This window comes from Nyctereutes procyonoides, unplaced genomic scaffold (assembly GCF_905146905.1).
Source record: "Nyctereutes procyonoides isolate TBG_1078 unplaced genomic scaffold, NYPRO_anot_genome, whole genome shotgun sequence".
In the NCBI taxonomy this organism is placed as follows: domain Eukaryota; kingdom Metazoa; phylum Chordata; class Mammalia; order Carnivora; family Canidae; genus Nyctereutes; species Nyctereutes procyonoides.
In genome coordinates, this window is record NW_026575120.1 from 30,638,538 (window position 1) to 30,659,486 (window position 20,949).

At 36.5% G+C, this 20,949-nt stretch overlaps 1 protein-coding gene and 1 pseudogene across 2 annotated transcripts in view; one reads left to right on the top strand and one right to left on the bottom strand.

Annotated features, from left to right (window-relative positions):
• NUP205 (nucleoporin 205) overlaps positions 1-20,949 on the bottom strand; it is a 78,601-nt gene that overhangs the window by 17,051 nt on the left and 40,601 nt on the right. For both annotated transcript variants that reach the window (XM_055335329.1, XM_055335330.1), the window contains exons 23-33: positions 18,757-18,871; positions 16,697-16,846; positions 15,877-15,948; positions 15,362-15,519; positions 14,776-14,856; positions 13,568-13,759; positions 12,757-13,024; positions 12,568-12,666; positions 3,495-3,643; positions 2,079-2,270; positions 891-1,012 (exon numbers count right to left, since the gene is read on the bottom strand). In XM_055335329.1, the coding sequence (XP_055191304.1) occupies positions 891-1,012; positions 2,079-2,270; positions 3,495-3,643; positions 12,568-12,666; positions 12,757-13,024; positions 13,568-13,759; positions 14,776-14,856; positions 15,362-15,519; positions 15,877-15,948; positions 16,697-16,846; positions 18,757-18,871 (1,598 nt within the window). The remainder of the gene's footprint in view (positions 1-890; positions 1,013-2,078; positions 2,271-3,494; positions 3,644-12,567; positions 12,667-12,756; positions 13,025-13,567; positions 13,760-14,775; positions 14,857-15,361; positions 15,520-15,876; positions 15,949-16,696; positions 16,847-18,756; positions 18,872-20,949) is intronic.
• Positions 17,370-17,671, top strand: LOC129516024 (60S ribosomal protein L36-like; annotated as a pseudogene).

Consider the following 20,949-nt stretch of genomic DNA (forward strand, 5'->3'; position numbering starts at 1 on the left):
TTGCCTGTCAAGAAGGGAATGGATACAAAATATGGAGATTCATAAGAGAAAGGCTTTGCACAAAGTGATTATACACGAAGGGCTGAGGAATGTAATTAACTCAATCCTCTCTTTACCTAAGGGAAAATAATAACTCTCATGTTTAAAATTTTAGAGAGTAATATTTAAAAAAAAAAATTCTTTTCTGGAGGTAAAATTAATCCTGTTAATCAGTTAATCCTGAAACACTCAAATATTCACTTTGGCAATGGATCTTTTGAAGAAACTTAGGGAAACTGACCTAAGTGTTATTTACTGCTAAGAAGGTAGGTTAACAATGTTGCAACCAGGTAGACAAGGAAAAAAAAAAAATCAACCACCCAAATTTGAACTGAACCAAGGAATCTGTTAAAAAGCTTGAAACTTAAAATAATTTGACTAAAAGATTTCAAATGTGCAAGTAGTTGGTAAGACTCCACACTGAGCTCAGAGCCCAACAAGGGGCTTGATTTTATGACCCTGAGATCATGACCCCAACCAAAATCAAAAGCTGGACACTCAACCGACTAAGCCACTCAGGCGCCCCTAAAAATATATATTCTCTTGAACAGAACACTAAAGTTGGGAAGAAAAACATTAACTAACAAAATGTTCTATTTCCTTCTTACATTACTGCTCTAAAATGGAAAGCATTAGGTCTTTCCTACTTTTACCCTGACTAGCAACTTCCATTCATTAGTAAATGGCAGGAATGTAGGACCCAAAAGAGAGTCATCAAGAGGAAAGAGAGTATTGCTCAAACAGCATGATAAACCAATGGCAAAATTATGTTTGGAACTTCTTTTTTCCTCACTGATCCTTTACAGTGAGGAACTAGTAAGGAAGCAACACCAGTGTATATGGACACTTACCCCTGTGGGTCCATCTCTGGGCGCATGTCATACACCTGACATTGTGCCAGTCTCACTATCACCCCAGACCTCAGCAGCTCTAATGCACCCTGCTGTATCTTAGCCACTCTTGTAAGAAATGCCTAAGAAATTACAAAAGGAAAATCGTCAGTACAGAAATCATATCCAAGGGCCTCAGATAAAAATGAGACTCTCTCACAGTACATTTCTGATCTTTAATCATACTGAAGAGAGGGGATCCCTGGGTGGCTCAGCGGTTGAGCACCTGCCTTCAGCCCAGGGCATAATCCTGGAGTCCTGGGATCAAGTCCCACATTGGCCTCCCTGCGTGGGACCTGCTTCTCCCTCTGCCTGTCTCTGCCTCTCTCTCTCTCTCTCACTCTGTGTCTCTCATGAATAAATTAAAAAAAAAATCTTAAAAAAAAAATCATACTGAAGAGAAATTCTGAGCTAGCTACGCAGGGGCACATTATACTCTGTTTCTCATATACTCTGAAGATTGGCACCACATATCTGAAGTGCTGCACACAATGCCTTCCATGAAATAAGTATTCAACTCAACTGTAGTTTCTCTTATCATCATGTGGGCATATGGAGGGCAGGGAAGATTGTTTTGCCTACACCTTGCCTCTAGTACCTAGTGCCATGCCTGGCATATAATAGGTATTTAATAAATACTTACTGAATAAACAAAGGAGGGAAAAGAAGTTAGTAAGAAATCTAAGATTTCAAGGTTCCAATTATTGTGACAATGTAGTATTTTCAATCAAGAGGTAACAGAAAAAACACATTTGGAGGAAAGGAAATGATAGATTATATATTATATTGAAAAATTCTGTGTTAACGAGCAACTAATACAGTCTGAATTTCTTGTGAAGAGACAATTTTGTCCACTGCTGTCCTCAGAAGACTGAATGTCCTATCATTTGCATTTGCCACCATTAGCAACCTGAGTAAGTAGCAGTTCCGTTAACTTACCAACCCTCTCAGGATCACTTCAACTCAACTTTGGTATGCTTAGAAGACACGTTTCTAACACATGTTCCAAATTTAAAACTCCCTAAGATGATTACAGCTTACACGATAGAAATATCCAAAATGCTGGCCACATTAATATTCTTTAACATATCTACAGCTCTAAGAGGAACTGAGCTGCTGCTCTAACTTGTAATGAATACAAAGCCTTACCATTTTGGATTCGTATGTATAAAGAGCTTTTAAAAGGGGAGGTTGTGGAGTTAGTAAGCTCTGCAAAGTATGGTCATCTTCTACCAAGCTGTCCACAAGCACCTTCAAATAGCCACTGTTAGAAAGATACAAAAGCCACTGCTGCTGCTTATCTACGGAGACAATCCGATCAAGTAGAGCCAGTGCCAGCATCTGAAGGAAGAACAAAACCAAAGTTCAAAACATAGAGACAGCTACCAAAATCACTGACAGAAACTGCCTTTATATGAAAATACTTAGGATTTTTCTGACAAGGGGAATGGTGGCTTGCAATAACATTTACTTATTTTGTTTTTCTGAGAAACTAAGAGCTATGTATACAGAATCTCGATTTATTAGTAAAAGGAGGAAAGGGACTTCTTTAAAATAGTTTTTCCTTTTCTTTTCCTAATTGTGAAGTTTCACATGCTCATTACAGGAAACCTAGAAAAGCATACAGAAAATATGAGGTCTGATAACACTGTTAATCCATTTTGGTCTCTCTCCTCCCAGTATTTTTTCAATGCATAAAAACACTTAAACTTTTTTTAACATAACTGAGAACTTACTACACAGTTTATATTTTATCCTATTTCTTAAACTCCTGTTTCCCATGGTCTTCAAATACAGCTGACCTTGGAACAACACGGGGGTAAGGAGCAGTGGAAAATCCACATGTAACTTTACAGTCCCCACAATCTTAATTATTAACAGCGTACTGTTGACCAGAAAAGGCTTCTGGTAACAAAGAGTAGAGTAATACAGATTTTCTATGTTATACGTACTATATACTGTATTCTTCCAATAAAGTAATCTAGAGAAAAGAAAATGTTACTAAGAAAATCATAAGAAGAGAAAATACATTTACAGTGCTGTACTCTGTCAAAACAAATCTGCATATAAGTGGACCCACACAGTTCAAACCCATGTTGTTCAAGGATCAGCTGTGTATGATTCAAATGCTATGAAATATTCCAGTAGCAGGAAGTCATCTTCTCACTGCATTATCACCAGTCTGACACAGTATTTTAAAGATATATAAATGTAAATTCCCCTCCAGAAAACAGAGAAAGACATATTCAGTATAAAAGCTATGTATCCAGCATTCTCTTAACCAAAGATCTTCATTAAGCAGCATTTCTACCACTGTAAGGCCAACCTCACCATCAGCAGAAAAATTATTCTGAGGGAAATTCTGAACAAACTGAGATTCTAAATAGAATTAAACAAAACACGAATAAATATAATAGAAGTTCCAAATCATAGCAAATAAGGAACTACACTTATATTACAGAAAGTAATTCTCAAAACGCAACATGAATTTGAAAAGCTAATTCAGTTTATACCTTAAAAGCCAAAATTTTAATTCAATTATTATACTAATTGGAGTTACTATACCCTTCCAATCTCGTGACCATCACAAGCATCTCGACAGACCACTTCCATGAGGGCAGCGCCATAGCTCTCAATGATGGCTATGTTTTCTCGCTGTAATTTACTAAATACATCTTCAGGGGCTGTCAGCCTTTCCCACATGGTTTTCTTGGCTAAAAGGATTAAAAAAGAAAATATTTAAAACACTCCAATAAAAAAGTTTGGTAACTGAGTAATTACACCTCATACATAAAAGAAAAAAAATCCCTCCATTCCCGTTTATACCCAAAGGCCCACCAACCAATGGGTCCAGGCCAGTGAACTTAAGGACCCAATCCACACATTCTATGTATGTATACTAAGATAACAATGGTAATAGAAAAAGGACAAATTAGCTATTCTTAAAGAAATCAAGATGAATTATAAGACTATAAGAGAACCAATATCCTATATTTATTCTGCTAATAAATCGTTTTCATCCTTTATTGAGATATAAGGGAAATCTGGCTTAAAAAAAAAAAATCAGGGGCAGCCCAGGTGGCTCAGCAGTTTAGCACTGCCTTCGGTCCAGAGCATGATCCTGGAAACCCAGGATCGAGTCCCAAGTTGGGCTCCCTGTATGGAGCCTACTTCTCCCTCTGCCTGTGTCTCTGCCTTTCTCTGTCTCTCATGAGTAAATAAATAAAATCTTGGGCAGCCCCGGTGGCACAGCGGTTTAGCGCCGCCTGCAGCCCGGGGTGTGATCCTGGAGACCTGGGATCGAGCCCCACATCGGGCTCCCTGCATGGAGCCTGCTTCTCCCTCTGCCTGTGTCTCTGCCTCTCTCTCGCTCTCTCTGAATGAATAAATAAATAAATACTTAAAAAAACTAAATAAATAAATAAAATCTTAAAAAAAATCAGGTACAAAGTCGATATATATCCGCTTAAAAAAAATCAATCTTATTCATATTTTTAATTGAATTACTTATTAAAAGAAAAAGTATATCCTGTATGATGATAATAAATATACAAAGATAATTAAAGTGGAAGGGGAGTGGGCGGGGGAATGGGGTGACTGGGTGATGGGCACTGAGGGGAGTGAGCTCAGTGGGTGATGGGCTGAGCACTGGGTGTTATATGTTGACAAATCGAACTCCAATAAAAAAAAAAAAGACATTCTACAGCTCTAAGTCATCACCAAAAAAACAAAAAAGAAAAAAAGAAAAAACTAGTCCTCTCCTTGCATGAAAAGTTCAATTTTTCTTGTTTTTTTTAAGAGTATGACTAATAAATCTTCCCTAGAGGAAAAAAAACAAAACAAAACAAAACAAAAAAACAAAGATAATTAAAGATATAATCATGTAAATCTTCTAGGAAAGTTTAAAAAATGTATTACATAAAGCTATAACCTGTATTTGAAACCAATCTCATGACTTTTTTTCTCCAACTACTACATAGCAGCTGTTTTAAAATCAGGGAAAAGTTCTCGAGATGAAGTGATCAAAATGGAAAGTAAATACAATACAGGCTTAATTATGAAAAACAAAAGTTAATCCACATTGTGACCGACATTCCATTACAAAGTTTGCAGCAGGCAAACTTCCAGAGTTTTAATATTTTTCCCCTAAAATATTTTTAGTACTATAATTTTATTTCAGTTATACTTATTTTTAATTTCAAATAGTGTCAAAGGAAGGTCTGGTTTTCCGTTTCTCAATATGTCACTCCCTTTGGCCATCTGGTCCCATCTACTTCTCAGCCTCATCTTCCACTCTTCACCTCTCCCACTAGCTGCCACCACATGAGCCTTTCCCTGAAACTTACCACTTTGGTCTCAGGATCTTTGTTTGCACTTTGATTTTTTCATGGTTTTTCTCACGTCTTAGCATGGCTGCCTCCTCTTCATCATTCCAGCTTCTAATATCATTTCTCAACACATCCAACACTCCCTATACATCACATCCCAGTACTATCATATTTTCTGCATAGTACTTAGTTACCAGTACCTCAGGTTGTGTTACAGTCAGATTATCTTTTGTCTACCACTAGTCTCCAAGAATCTAGCAAAGTAGCACCAATATTATGGACAGACTGACAACTTCAAGAAAGCTCAGAAACTTGCCCCAGGGATGCCATCACATGTCCTCTGGATGGGTTTTCAAAAAAAAAAGTGTGAGGAGCTATGGCATCTTTTCTATTTTACACCTAGGATTGCCACAAAATTCTGTTCAAATAAAGGTTCTGAGTAAAAGTCTGAAAGCCATCACTTCATAGTTTGCGTTAGCCACAAATTCCCTATTTCAAACATGGCTGAAATGAGGGCAGAGGGCAGCTAGAAAAATCACTCCAGACTCATAACCCCTGAGATACCCCTCAAGAATCCCTAGGGTCTCACAGTGAAAAATGAAAGCAGTGGTTTGCAGACAACCAGGCTAGGTATCAAAGAAATAACTGGATTTTTGTTTTCAAACTGTGAACAGATCAAGTCCACACACTATTTATTAACAGTACCACCTAGAAATAAGAAAATTCTAAGTCTGAAATTTAATTAGAACTTTAAATCTTCATTTTTGAAGGGTAAATTGGTTCATTAGAAACCACCTAGTTTCTTAAAACACCAAACTGTCCCATCTTCCAACATACCTTATAAATCACTGCCATACAAACTTTTCTAAATATCAACATCTTCAGATCACTTTTCTCAGTAACTTAAAATGGTTACTGATTGCTTAATCCAACCACTCTAACACTGCAATTTCATTTTCAAGGTCATTAACAATATGGTCTACTCTCTCTACTTGACTGTATTTGCCATCAGCCTCCTCCCTTGCTTATATCCAGGACATTGTCCTTATTCTTTACCCCCTCCTAGTGTGGGCCTTGCCTGAAAAGCCCTCCTCCACTTATTTCTAACGAAATACATCCTTATCTGCAAAGTCCAGTGAAAGGCTTGATCCCCCTTTTTCTCTTACCTCTTATGATTTATATTTGGGATGTGAAAATGGAGGCAAAATCTGACCTGTTTTTATAAAGCTTTAATGCGACATACCAATGGCCATTCACTTGCAGTCTCTGGCTGCTTTTGTATTATAATGGCAGGAATGAGTAGTTGCATCAGAGAGGATCTGGCTTGCAAAGCCTGAAATACTTACTATCTGACCCTTTACAGAAAAAGTGAGTTGACATATGGTCTGTACCATCCAATTTAACATTTCCTGTTTTATAAATACATATGTTGTCATTTCTATTAGAATATAACCCTTATGAAAACAAGAATCCAATTAATACTTCCTGCTTTTTAGAATAAGTGAAAATAATCAACCACCAAAGGATTACTGATTTTTATTTGTATTGTGAAAAACTGGAAATGATCTAAATTTCCAAAAATGGGTAGGCTAACTAAATTATGGTGTTCCAAAAGTGACAAAACGTATAGAGCCATTAAAAATATTACTTAATGAAGAAAAAAAGCTCATAAAATACTGAGTGGAGGGAAAAAGGAGATTATAAATCAATATAAAATGATGGCTGGCTATAACCAAAATGTTGTGATAGTTCTCAGTAGGGTAAAATGTCTAAGTTCCTCCCTTTGTTTATTAGTATGTTCTAAATCTACAATCAGTATGTATTTTGAAATAAAAAAAAAAGCTAAATATATTTTTTAAATAACTCATTATTAACTTTTACTTAGGTTCTCAGGGTTTTTTTTTTTTTTTTTTTTTTTTGAGAGAGAGAGAGAGAGAGAAAGTGCATATGTATGTGTGTGAGTTGTGGGGGAAGGCAGAGGGAAGAGAGAATCTTAAGATTCCATACCCAGCTTGGGGCACAACACAGGGCCTTCGTTTCATGACCCTCAGATCATGACCTGAACCAAATTGAGTGAGTTGTTAACCAGCTGAGTCACCCAGGAGCCCCAGGTTCTCAGGTGATAAGAAGTGATAAGAAATGTACATCTAAATTCATATCAAGCAAAGAGCCTACACTTAATTACATACAAACACACATAACTATAACTAGTGTTTTTAAGTCACTTATTGGAATCAGACTCAAAAGAAGAGTAAACAACAGGCAAGATGCTCTGTGAAGTCCTTTTACTCCCACTACTTTATGCCTTATAAGTGTATTTATAATGCCAGATCACACTAATGCCTAGACCTCACACTAATGCCTAGACCATAAAAACTGAAAATCTCATAACAGGATTCTCAAAATTTAATAATGGCAATAGATTGTCTTTTCTAACCTCCTTCTTAAAAAAGATGAATGGATATTATGGCTTCACAAAGAACAAAAATATTTTTGCTCAAAGGTCACAAGAACCCAAAAGAACTATGAGCAGAGAAAAGCATTCCTTATTAGAACAATTTTTAATATTTACTTATAAATAAAGTATAAAACTGACTATCATTAACTTGCCAAATTTAAGAGAAAAGAAAAGCCAATTTAAAAGAATTAGAACCCGGAGCACCTGAGTGGTTCGGTTGGTTGAGCGTCAGATTCTTGCTTTCAGATCAGGTTATGATCTCATGGGTCCTGGGATTAAACCCTGTGTTGGGCTCTGCACTCAGCAAGGAGTCTGCTTAAAGATTCCCTCCCTCTGCCCTTCCTCCAACTTATGCATGGGCACACACATGTGAGCTCTTTTTTTTTTCTTTTTAAGATTTTATTTATTTATGAAAGGCAGAGAGAGACAGAGAGAGAGAGAGAGAGAGAGAGACAGACAGACAGACAGGCAGATGGAGAAGCAGGCTCCACACAGGGAGCCTGACATGGGACTCGATCCTGGGTCTCCAGGATCAGGCCCTGGGCTGAAGGAGGCACTAAACCTCGGCTGCCCTCTCTCAAATCCTAATAAAGATTTAGAACATATGAGAAAACTTTGTATAATAGTGCTTAAAATTCCAAGAATTTAAACAATTTTAAAACTAAGTATTTTAACAATACCTTCTATATAGCTATATCAGGTATAAATTAAATAAGCTTCTAGAAAATGAAAAGATATTAATGAAACTGTTTTAAAAGCAATATAATCCATTTAACTGAGATTATAATAGAACATTCAAACAAAGCTAATCTCATAGAAATAAAAGCAAGGAAGAGGAACTACACCTCTCTGCTCCAAAGTGTTAGAGTAACTTTATAAATTAGCTTTATAGGGATCCCTGGGTGGCGCAGTGGTTTGGCGCCTGCCTTTGGCCCAGGGCGCGATCCTGGAGACCCGGGATCGAATCCCACGTCAGGCTCCCGGTGCATGGAGCCTGCTTCTCCATCTGCCTGTCTCCGCCTGTGTCTCCGCCTCTCTCTCTCTCTCTGTATGACTATCGTAAATAAATTTAAAAAAAATTTTTTTTTAAATAAATAAATTAGCTTTAGAAATAAACTTCTATTGAAAATACTGACCTGATAAAAAATGTGCTGAAAATGTATATATTTGTAAGTATCAATTTGTCTTTAAATGTGAAGTAATTTTATAATACTAGAGTTTAAGAAGCCAAAAAAGAAATTAAGAATATATGGATGCCTAGGTGGCTCAATGGTTTAGTGCCTGCCTTCAGCCCAGGACATGATCCTGGAATCCAGGGATCGAGTCCCACATTGGGCTCCCTGCATGGAGCCTGCTTCTCCCTCTGCTATCTCTGTATCTCTCTGTTTCATGAATAAATAAATAAAGTCTTTAAAAAAAAAAAAAAGAATAGTGGTGCTTCATATTAAACATTTATAGGCTCTGGTCAAATTATCCATATTTTCTCCTAGTGATCACTGGTAGAAAAGAAAAGGTGAAAAGAATATAGACAAAGAGATATTCACAGTGTCAACGCTTGTCAACTAACCCCTAGGAATTACATATGCAAAAGCAATGTCAGATTTTAAATATACTGGTCTTAAATGGAAAGACATTTAAGAATCTTCGAAGAATTTTACTCAAAGGACATATGCTTTTGTTCCTCCCCAGATCTGCATTGCCACTTCGAGGCAATGGAATCTACCTATAGGGATTTCCAGAAAGCTAACTATATGCTTAAGAGTCATTTGAATTTCCCTAAACTGTTTGCTCATGTCCTTTGCCCATTTTTTTTACTGGGTTATTGATTTGTAGGTGCTCTTTACATACTAGAAAATAGTCCTTTATCACATGAGCTACAAATATATTGCTGGTAGGTATTATCTATCAAATTAAAAGGAAAAAATTACAAATTGCAGAAGAAAACAACAAAATAGATGAAGATGTGAGGTGCTCTGGTCAGGAAAAGCAACATTCTATTACAAATTGAAAAAACTGAATTCTTTTTTTAAATTTTATTTATTTATTCATGAGAGACACAGAGATAGGCAGACTAGGCAGAGGGAGAAACAGGCTCCCTGCAGAGAGCCCGATGCAAGACTTGATCCCAGGACCCCAGGATCATGCCCTAAGCCAAAGGCAGATGCTCAACCACTGAGCCACCCAGGTGTCCTGAGAAAACTGAATTCTAAATTCTGATCTGTCACAGACAAGCAAGTCATTTCATCTCTGTAAGTCAGATTCTTTTTACACAAAACAAGGAAAATGACTGCCCACTATCCAGTATATATAGTTATGTTAAAAATAAAGTAAGGGCGTGTGAGTGGCTCAATTGGTTAGGCATCCAACTTTTGGTTTTCTGCTCAGGTCATGATCCCAGGGTCCTGGGATTGAGCCCCACATCAGACTCTGTGGTCAGTGGGGAATCTGCTTGAGATTCTCTCTCTCCCTGTGCCCCTCCCGCTTATGTATACTCTCTCTCTCTCCCCCAAATAAATTCTTTTTTATTTGAGAAAATATTTTATTTTTTATTTTTTTAAAAAGATTTTATTTGAGAGAGAGAGAGAGAGAGCGAGCATGAACTGGGGGGAGAGGCAGAGGGAGAAGCAGACTCCTCACTGAGTAGGGAGCCTGATGTGGGGCTCAATCCCAGGACCCTGGGATCATGATCTGAGCTAAAGGCAGATGCTTAACCAACTGAGCCACCCAAGCACCCCCAAATACTCTTTAAAAAATAATAAAGGAAAAATGGTATGGAAAAATAAGCACATAAACATTAAAAATTCAGTTTCTGTTTTAAAACAAAATAGTAGGTACAGTGTCAAAATATACACATACACATATAAAAGTAGGTCCTCGATAAGTATCTATTGAATTTAATACTTCTTTTTCTTTTAATGTATTTCTTTTTAAAGTATGCTCCATGCTCAGCGTGGAGCTTGAAATGAAGATAGTCAATGCTGAACCAATGGAGCCATTTAGGCCCCCTGGAATTTAATACTTCTAATTTGAAACTTAAAAACACTAGCATTCAGGGAATAAAGTACTTTGCTATTTAAAATAAGTCAAAACAACCAGCAACTGGGGCACCTGAGTGGCTCAGTGGTTGAGTAGCTGCCTTTGGCTCAGGTCCTGCTCCCGGGGTCCTGGGATTGAGTCCCACATCAGGCTCCCACAGGGAGCCTGCTTCTCCCTCTGCATGTATCTCTGCCTCTCTCTGTGTCCCTCGTGAATAAATAAATAAAATCTTCAAGGGCAGCCCCAGTGACCCAGCGGTTTAGCACGGCCTTCAGCCTGGGGTGTGATCCTGGGGGCCGGGCTCCCTGCATGGAGCCTGCTTCTCCCTCTGCCTGTGTCTCTGCCTCTCTGTGTGTGTGTGTGTCTCTCATGAATAAATAAATAAAATCTTTAAAAAAATTTTTTTTAATAAAATCTTTAAAAGAAGGCAATTAAGTGATTAAAAAAACTAATTAAGGGAGGAAATAACTCTAAAAACAGATCACTTGAAAAATTTTAAAAAAGGATAATTTTCATTTGTGGTCATGCTACACTAATCACATCTTGATAATGCCTTATAAAAAGCATGTTGTAGAGTGTCACCTAGTGGCTAAGTGGTGATTGTGCCATAGTTCTACCAAATAGAATGTTACCAAATTTTAGCCAAGAGAAAAATGAGGGGGGAGGGGAATGGAATTTCCCATTACTATTAACCTTATAAAGATTCCTATTTGTTTAAAAAACTTTTCTTAACTATTATTTAATAACTCTAAAGAATATTTTTGTGCATTTAAGTAGGTAGGACATTTCTAACATTTCTCTGATCATTTGGCTATTACTATCTTCTAAAAAAGATATGTAAAAATATATAGCCAGTAAAGAGTAGTATGAGATAATCTGAGTCTTACACACAGAGTGGTTTTTAAGAATCTGTACAAAATAGCAAATACTTATAAAGGTTCTCAGAAATGTACTAGGAGTCCATTACCAAAAGGGGCTTATGACAAGTCATTAAATAACAGAGTAACTCTAGTGTAGAGTATTATAGACTCATCCACTAGATGGCTAAAAACATTTTTCATATCCAGAGACCAAAGAGTCCAGGTTATTACTCTTAATTAAAAATGCTAATTATATTTTAGTGGAATTTGCCAGTATTTTAAATAGGTATTACCTTGACTAAGAAATTCTACTTGGGATTTATCCAAGAAAAATCTCACATTAGTCCAAAAAGACACATGTACACTATTGATGAAACTTTAAACTGGGAGAAGGCCATTTGGTAGAACCTACCAAAATAAAAATGTGCATACTCTTTCAGATGGAAATTTCACCATGAAAGATTTTTCTTGAAAAATACACAGGCATATAAAAGAATATTTGATACAGCACCTTTGTGACAATAAAAAAACTGTAAACAATGGAAGTGCCTATGAATAATGCAAGTAGGGAAATAAACATTTCTGTATTATGGAATAAGAGTCATTTGAAAAGATTCAATTAGATACGCTCTGTGCTGTACTCAAAGCGAAGAAAGACATGGACACACTAAGTACAGCATATTGTTCAGTGGGACCAGAGATAATAGAGGCAATTAAAATATATATATAAGCTAAAGTGGTATCTGAGGGTTTGTTTTTATAGTACTCATGTACTATCTTCTTAATTTTAGAAAATTAAACATTCTTCCTTGACTTGTGAGTAGGTGCTTTTAATGATTCCATAAAGACTCATTTATTACAGCTTTGCTTAGCCAAAAGACGGGAAAAGGGATTTTTTAAAAATTGAAAGTAACCAATCTCTAAAACAGAAAGACTAGAAATCTATCTAGTTCTACCTGCTTCTAGTGTATCTGGTTCATCTGGTCTCTGGGCAATCTGTAAGTAATACAACAGAGAGCCGTACAGGTGTGTCCTCACTCGTTGGAATCCGCCACCTAGGGAGATATATAGCAAAAACCTTTTTTCAAATTAAAGTTAAAACAAATACAAAATGTGTAATTTGTAAGACACTTAGATGAAAAAACCTGTCTTCAAAATGAAGTCCAAGAGCTTCTTCAATATGATGTGAAGCGAAGAATCTCCAATAGAAGCAAAACCCACCATTGGGTTCTCTGCTGGAGGAGGGGAGGTGAAAGAACTATCAAGCATAAAAGCATAATGGGTCTCTCCGGGTCCCAAAACTAATGGTTGCTTCTGTTCTGTGCGAACGGCTTGGCTTAGGTGAGCAGTCAGGGTGAACACAGCACCTGCCACCACCGGCATTAACTCTTGTGCTGCTTCATCATCCAGTATCTTAAAGCAGAAAGACAAATCAGAATGAGGACTCCACTTTCAGCTACAGTCATTAACAGGTTTTATATGCATTTAGCTTTTCAACTACCATAAGAGTGTAAGAATGGAACGGCACTGTTCACTGAAAATAAAAGCTAATATGTAGAAAGAAATTTAAATGTGATGCTGGTAACACGTGTTCTTAACCAGAAAGAATTCCTATCACAAAATTCCTTAGAGATTTTTAATGTAAATTCACATAAATGGCTCACCACCAGAGTGTCCCATCCAGTATGTCTGGAGTAGGATCTATCCCTATGTATTTTAAAAAAGCTCCTTAGATAGTTTGATACACACTCTGATTGAGAGCCACTACTGTACAGAAGTCCTTCTCAAGAAAAGTCTTAGTAACACTGACAGTGCACAACTCTATTTATTCCTAAAATAAAAGGGAAAAGAAAGGATGGTGGCAAACTGTTTAAATGGTATACAAATATTTGTACAGCAATATAGGAGTAATTAGGAAGTAAGGAAGTTTAGGAAGCAATTTAGGAAGTATGTCACCTTATCATGCACATCTTGTAAAATATCACGAATAATCAGTTGTCGATCCTCTGCCTGAATGAGGTCCTGAGGACAAGCTGTCAGTATAATTTCCACCAGCTGCCTCCATGACTCTAGTACATGCCGTTTTGCATGAAGACACTGCAGCAATTTGTTTCTTCCTACCACATACTGAAGTATGGTGCTAATTTCCTAAAGCCACAGAAATTAAATCACAAGGTTAAGACATGGGCAAATAATATCTTTTTATCAACAGAGTCCTATTTTTTTAAGTTTATTGGGGTACCTGGATGGCTCAGTTGGCTAAACGTCTTGACTTTGGCTCAGGTCATGATCTTGGGGTCCTGGGATCAGGCCCTACATCAGTCTCCCTGCTCAGAGAGGAGGTCTGCTTCTTCCCTCTCCCTCTGCCACTACCAACTCGTGCGTGAGAGTGCTCTTTCTCAAATAAATAAACAAAAGCTTCAAAAAATAAATAAAAGTTTATTTATTTTTTTTCAGTAATCTCTATACCCAACATAGGGCTCAAACTCACAACCCTGAGATCAAGAATCACACACTCCTCCAGCTAAGCCAGCCAGGCACCCCAAAAGAGTCATATTTTTAACACTCTCTATTAATCTGAATACATTTATAGTATACTTTGGAAACCTTCCACATGCATGCCAAGAAGCAGAGGTGATAAGGGTATAAATGAGCTCTTTAACTCCATCTTTTCTTTGTACTGTCTACTTACACTTACTTTAGAGCACTACAGTTACCTAAACCTCAAGGTCAAGGGGATGTCTCCCTGACACATCCTTTATTTCTTTGCCTCTTGCTGTGGCCTAGCCAGCTGTTTCCATGTATGTGGTTCTTCCCACCTGACTTCTTACCCATTACTCCCCACCTGTGATGACAAATGACTGTCTTCTCTCGCTGACAGAGAATGAGAGAAAACACAACATGAAGAGATTGCAAATCCTTAACCAGCCAAGCAGAAAAAGAAGTTACTTCTTCTGGCATCTAGACATTAACTTCAGTTTAGTTTACAAAAGTTTTAAAGTCAAAATGAAAAGATTTCATTAAAGTTTAATTTTAAGTAGTTTAGTTTAATTTTAAGTAGTTTACTAATCAATGAACTAACTACAAGTCATTTTTTTGTTTCTGTCTAACTGGCAGTTAAATAGTTAAAAGGTTAAAACTAACATATGCTCAATAGGGCTTACCTCCATTAATAGCGGTCGCTGTCCTATGGCTGCCATACCCTGAAGAGCATTTACTTCAGCTACAAGAACCCTATGAAGAAGCTAAATAATTGAGAAAAGAGAGGGAAAAAATCAGACCAATTGCAGACACTGACAGAATAATAAACTCTAGCAATTACTATAAACTGGGAAAAGTTTTGGATGCCTTTATGTATAATCTTCAAGTGGCACTGTCCAGTTTCTAGTCAAAAACTTAAGGTATCCTTCACATCACTAAAGTGGTACCAAAAAGCCTCTGGTACAAATGGCCTTGGATATCTTCTTCCTATTAGTGAGGCCATTACCATTTACCCGGTAGAGAGTTAAATACCTAAAACCATTCCATAGCTAGGCAGCACGACTGCTCTCAGGAAGGTGATAGGGAAACTTCATAAGAGGTAAAGTTAGTGTGGCCTATTTGGTTTCATTTCCCAGCTGTTTGAAAATGAAAACTACAGCTCAATAAAACAGTATCCTTAGCAGAAAACAACTGTATGGTTCTAATTTTTGTTCGATGACTCAAAGTTAGAAGCACTTGATAAAGCACACACTTCAAAACAATCCTTACCTTGACATTGCAGACTGTCTGTCCCCGTAAATTCTTGTGTTCACAGTTAGCAATAACTTGCTCGATCTGGGTCCGATCAAAGAAATCCAACTGCAAAGGCTCAGGGATCTCCTGACTGAAGTCAATCGAGTCCAGAATACTTAGAATTTTTCGGCGTACTAAAAAAAAAAAAAAAAAAAAAAAAATAGTTCAATCTAACTTGGTACAGTGAAAAGAGCAAATCACTGTACTCAGCCCCCTCCCAAAGGTAATGCTATGTTCAAAAGAGTCCAGCAACAGAAGACTGTATTGAAATCTAAATTTGACTTTATTTCTAATATATCCATTTGCAATAACATTTTTTCCCATTCATTCATCCTAGTTACAAAAAAAAATTTATGAATGACAAATAATCCTTTCTATAGCTTTTCCATACCAGTTGAGAATTTGCAGATACAGGTATAATAATTACCTCTTGAAATTTTAATCAATTTAATATATACCTATAAAGTCATTATAGGTTCAAAGGGCTTTACCTTTTGTAGTAGTATCAAAGTGAAGGAATCCTGAGACAGACCTGTTTTCATCTTCTATTCCTCCTTCACCATCTGTTAGAGCATCAATAATAACAGATGAGGAAAAGAACAACACACTTGTCAAAATTATTTGGAAATTACAAACATAAAGTATTTCTTTTTCTAGGTCAACAAACCCTCTGCAAATGGATAACTGAAATGCAAAGATGGTGAGGACTTACCAACAACATTCATCTAATTCTTTCTGTCCTTAGGAGATCCACTTCACAATTGTAAAGAGGATAATCAGAACTCCCAAAGAGGCAGGACCCAATCATACCCATGAGATGATTAGGAAAGCTTATGTATAATACACATTAAAATATCTTGGGTCGGGGCAGCCCCGGTGGCCTGGCGGTTTAGCGCTGCCTTCGGCCCAGGGCATGATAATCCTGGAAACCTAGGATCGAGTCCCACGTCTGGCTCCCTCCATGGAGCCTGCTTCTCCCTCTGCCTGTGTCTCTGCCTCTCTCTGTGTGTCTCTGAATAAATAAAATCTTTAAAAAATAAAAAATAAAATAAAATATCTTGGGTCATGCTGGCTCAGTGTGACAAACTCCACTGAATTTTTGTGTATATGACTAAAGCAGAATGTGGATGCTTCAAACAATAATAAAATGGCAATTATGGGGTGATTTAGACATTTTGTGTTTTAAGGAAAAAATTCTAAAGAGAGAAAGAACCTATTTGGTCTATAATCACATACTAAGCACAAGATTGTTGTGTATGCATTCACACAGACCAGTCAGCAGCACAATAAAACAAATGCCAGCACGCTGACCTGAATATGGTTTCACAGGCATGTCATCCAGTAGGAGGTGTAGGAGCCTCTGGGTATGTGAGCGTTGACGATTCAGAGAAGTTACCCTTAGTTCTATTGAGGCAGTCTTCATTAGCCATGACATCTGGTTCAGCATAGACATTTCATATTCTGCAAGTTAAATACATAAGCTTAGTTTCACAGAGTAATAATACAGAATCATAACAGCTCTAAATTCCATAACTCATCAGATATTTTCCCATGTAACATACTCAGTAATTTATGAAACTTGTCATCAAAATAATTTATCACTCTGTAAGAAAACTTAAAAATCAAAAACAGATGCTAAGAGAGAAAAAATAAGCAAACATATGTCTATAAAAGATGAGCCAAAGTAAACGAAGAACAAAAGAGAATCAAGTTTCCATTACCAGGATAATTTCATACATATCTACAGAATTCTAAGTCTGTCCTATTTTGATATTAACATAGAATTTCATACTTAATAAATTCTCAAATATGTAACTTGTAAAAAAAAGAACCTAACATACAGTTTAACTTTTATTTCCTGAAACAAATATACAATGCATAATTTTATATTTTAAGATATCTCTTAAGATAACCAAGGACACTTGACTTAACATATAACTAGGGTTAGTCTTTATACTCCAGAAGCCAATGAAGAGCTACAGCCATGGCCTTTGGCTACCCTACAGCTGTGGATCTCAACAAGGGCCACGGTGACCAAGAACTTGAGAAAGCTGAAGCAAAGCCACCACGGGCTCCTCACCAAGCACACCAGATTCTTGTGGGATAAGATCTAAGAGGTATGGCTTCACACCATGTAAACAGTGTGCTGTGCTCAGAGTCTCCAAGGGCAAGGCACTCTCAAGTTCATCAAGAAAAGGGTGGGGAAACACATCAGCACCAAGAAGATAAGAGGAATTTAGCAAAGTCCTGGCAGCCCTGAGGAAGGTGGCTGCCGAGAAGGACTGAGCCCCTCCCTACTCTGTGCAGACTAAAACCTTTCCAGAAACAAAACCAAAGCCAAAAATGAAACCTATAATTAGGATTGGGAATCACTTATGTTTTTGAATCCAATATTTTCAGCATGCCTCATCTGAAGTCCGAATTCTAATAGCATAAAACATAAAATACACCAAATACTACCCCCACCACCACCACTGCTAAAAGGCAAAACAAGAGTGACTTTTAAAAGACAGATGCAGTAATGGACAAGACGTTAACTTTTCTTTCCAATTAGGTATAAAGGAGGGTTTCTTAAAAACCTTGTTTGATCAACAAAATCTTAGGCCAAAAGTAAGACATGCTTATTATGAAAATGAAGTGAAAAATTTTTTGCCATTAAATAATTCCCAAGGATCTCTCACAACACCACTCTAAAAAGTAGTTTAGAAGCTGATAATTACTAGTAATAAAAATGTATTATGAAATCTGTGTTCTTATATTTCCCAAAACGTAAAAGATGATACTAAATAAACTCCAATAAAAAAACTCCATAGACTACAGCTGTCCCGATATAGTATGAATTACAAAAATTGTCCAAATTGATCAAAAAGAAACTTATATAAAGCAGAATCCTGTAAAACACAGGTAGCCTGGGATTGTATTGATCAGGTCAGCAAACTCAGCTATAATTTCCACTGCACTTAGTTTTCCATTTTTTATTTCAAGATCTGAATAGGTTTCATTATATATACAAGAAATAAAAGTAAAACGAGATTTTAATTAAACACCTTCACTCAAAAACCTAAATATCTGTAATTTTCTTATATAAGTATTTTCTTATCTATTCAACACAGTTTGAAAATTTTATTTGGTAGTACAAGAATCAAATTCCATCCTTGACAAGCCATTTTTAAATAATTTTATGTCAGCAGCTAGAACATTAGGCTTCTCAAGAACAAATTACATAAGCAACCCAAAATAACAAAGTAACAAAATGAATTTGCAGAATTCTACAAATACTGTAACTGCAACCCCTGAATGCTGTACAAATAAAATTACTCAACATGAACTTCACAAATTATTTCTAATAGTAAGAGAAAATGACATCCTACCTTTGTTAGAAAAAGGTAAATGTTGTAACTGAGAAAATAAGAAATCCTGGCTGGTTCTCAAGTACCTCATAGTAGGACCAGATGTATCTGCGCATGCACACAACTGATATATCACCTAAAGAGTTAAAATGAAATAAGAAAATCCTCAAATCATTTTCTGTGTTATAAATTTTAAGATAAAAGGTAAACTTAGGTTTACTAAATGGAAACTAAGACCTACCAATAACTCAAGCAAAATGGATAAACACACATATAACACAGATGCTCAATAACAAGCTGTTGTTGGCACCCCAACACAAGAAAATGCAATGGAATTTAATTGAGAGTGCCAATGACATTATTATAGAACTAACCTTTAAGTCAGCCTAAGTATACTTATTAATATATGCAGTTAATAAGTTTTACTATTTTGACTATCAGTAATAGCAAATTACTCAGAAGTAACTTCTAAAACCTGTACTTAATTTATCTGAACCTCAGGAAGATGGTAACTTACAAGGACTGAAGTAATCAAAAAAAAAAAAAAATACAAAGACGATCCACAGATTCAACTAAACAAATATAAATTCTAAATTAAATAAAAATTTAACAGAAAACAACAGAATTGAAGATAAAAGCTCTTATAACAAATATAAGAAAAAGTGAATACCTATAATATACATAAAGCTCTCCATTAGGTACGAGTATCATAAAGATTCAAACAGATAAACTGGCAAAAAACATTTTACACGAGGAAAAAGAAATATAGATCATCCAAGAAAAATGTCCATCTTTTTCAGTAATAAAAAAAAAATTAAGGCAACAATAAGGAAGGTCCCTTATTTTAAACAGCAAAATTTTTAACTGTAGAAAGCAAATCCTAGTATTTGGCAAAGTGGTAGCGAAAAATTTTACTTGTGAATATTCTATAAATATTTATTAGATGCTTTGTAACAGGCATTTTAAATTCATCTGTTATTAGCTCTATTTAATACCTATCATAACTCATGCTTACTTACAAATTAAAATCTCAAGTCATAAAACTATTCATAGCCTTTGACCCAATAGTCTATCATCATTATCTATAGACTCTGAATTTGTAAATTCATCTACGTGCTAAACTTATTTGTAATTTCACAATTAATACAAGCATGCTCTTGTAGTTGCTCATGGAAAGGTAAGGAGCAGCAAAACATTTTGAGTTGCCCACCTTGCATGCTCTCAGCTGAGGCTGAAGAAGGCAAGGCTCTTTGTCCTGGTTTCAGCTCTAATGTTGTAACAGCTATCCTTTCCATGTTTCATATGTGATCCGTTTTTCATACTTCGTGCATTTTGTTAGTGATTTTGCTATTTAAAACGGCCAAGTATAATGCTGAAGTAAGTGCACCTAAGTGCAAGGACATGCCTTACAGAGAAAATAGAGTTGTTTGGTAAGCTTCACTCAGGGAGACAAGCTATAGTATAATATATAGTATATAGTGCTACTGGCCATGAGTTCAATGCTAATGAATTAACAGTATATATTAAATAAAGTGTCTTTTAACAGAAACACATAGAAGGTTATTTAATTATCAGTTGAAAAAAATACTGGGAGGTCTAAAAGGTTCTAACACTATGTCTAGGAGCAATGGTTCAATATTCGCCAATTCAGTGTTCACTATGAATTTTTAAAACCAGTAATAACAATCAACTGTTAATCCATGTCAGAGAGGTGAGAGCAAAGGTACAGGCTCAGTGTCAGCTTCCTGACCAGAAGGCCTTATACTGCTAGAAGATGAAGGGTCAATAAGGGTCTAAAGACTTTTTTCTGAAGCAGAGTAAAGTATAAACCTACAGGTGAATGAAGTACCTTTCATTAAAAATGGAGCAGTGCTGCTGACTAAATGCAGATTCTGGAGCGGAGCCTGAGATTCCGCACTAACACGCTCCCAGGAGGGCAGCTGATTAGGCTGGACCCCATTTTGAATCGAGAAAAGTCACAGAGCATATGTAATACTGCTGGTAGTCTGCTGGGACAGACATGTTTTCTTTGGCCAGTATAGTATATTACAAATCGGAGAATCTGGTAAACCAGAGTCTGCATTCTGATACGATTAACAATTAGCAGAGCTGAGGAGAAGTGCATGTGATTTCGGGTCTGTCAAATCCTCCTCCTCTGCCCTCTCCCCACCCTTTTCTCTTAAGTCTGGCTCCATTTGCTTACTTCATTTAACT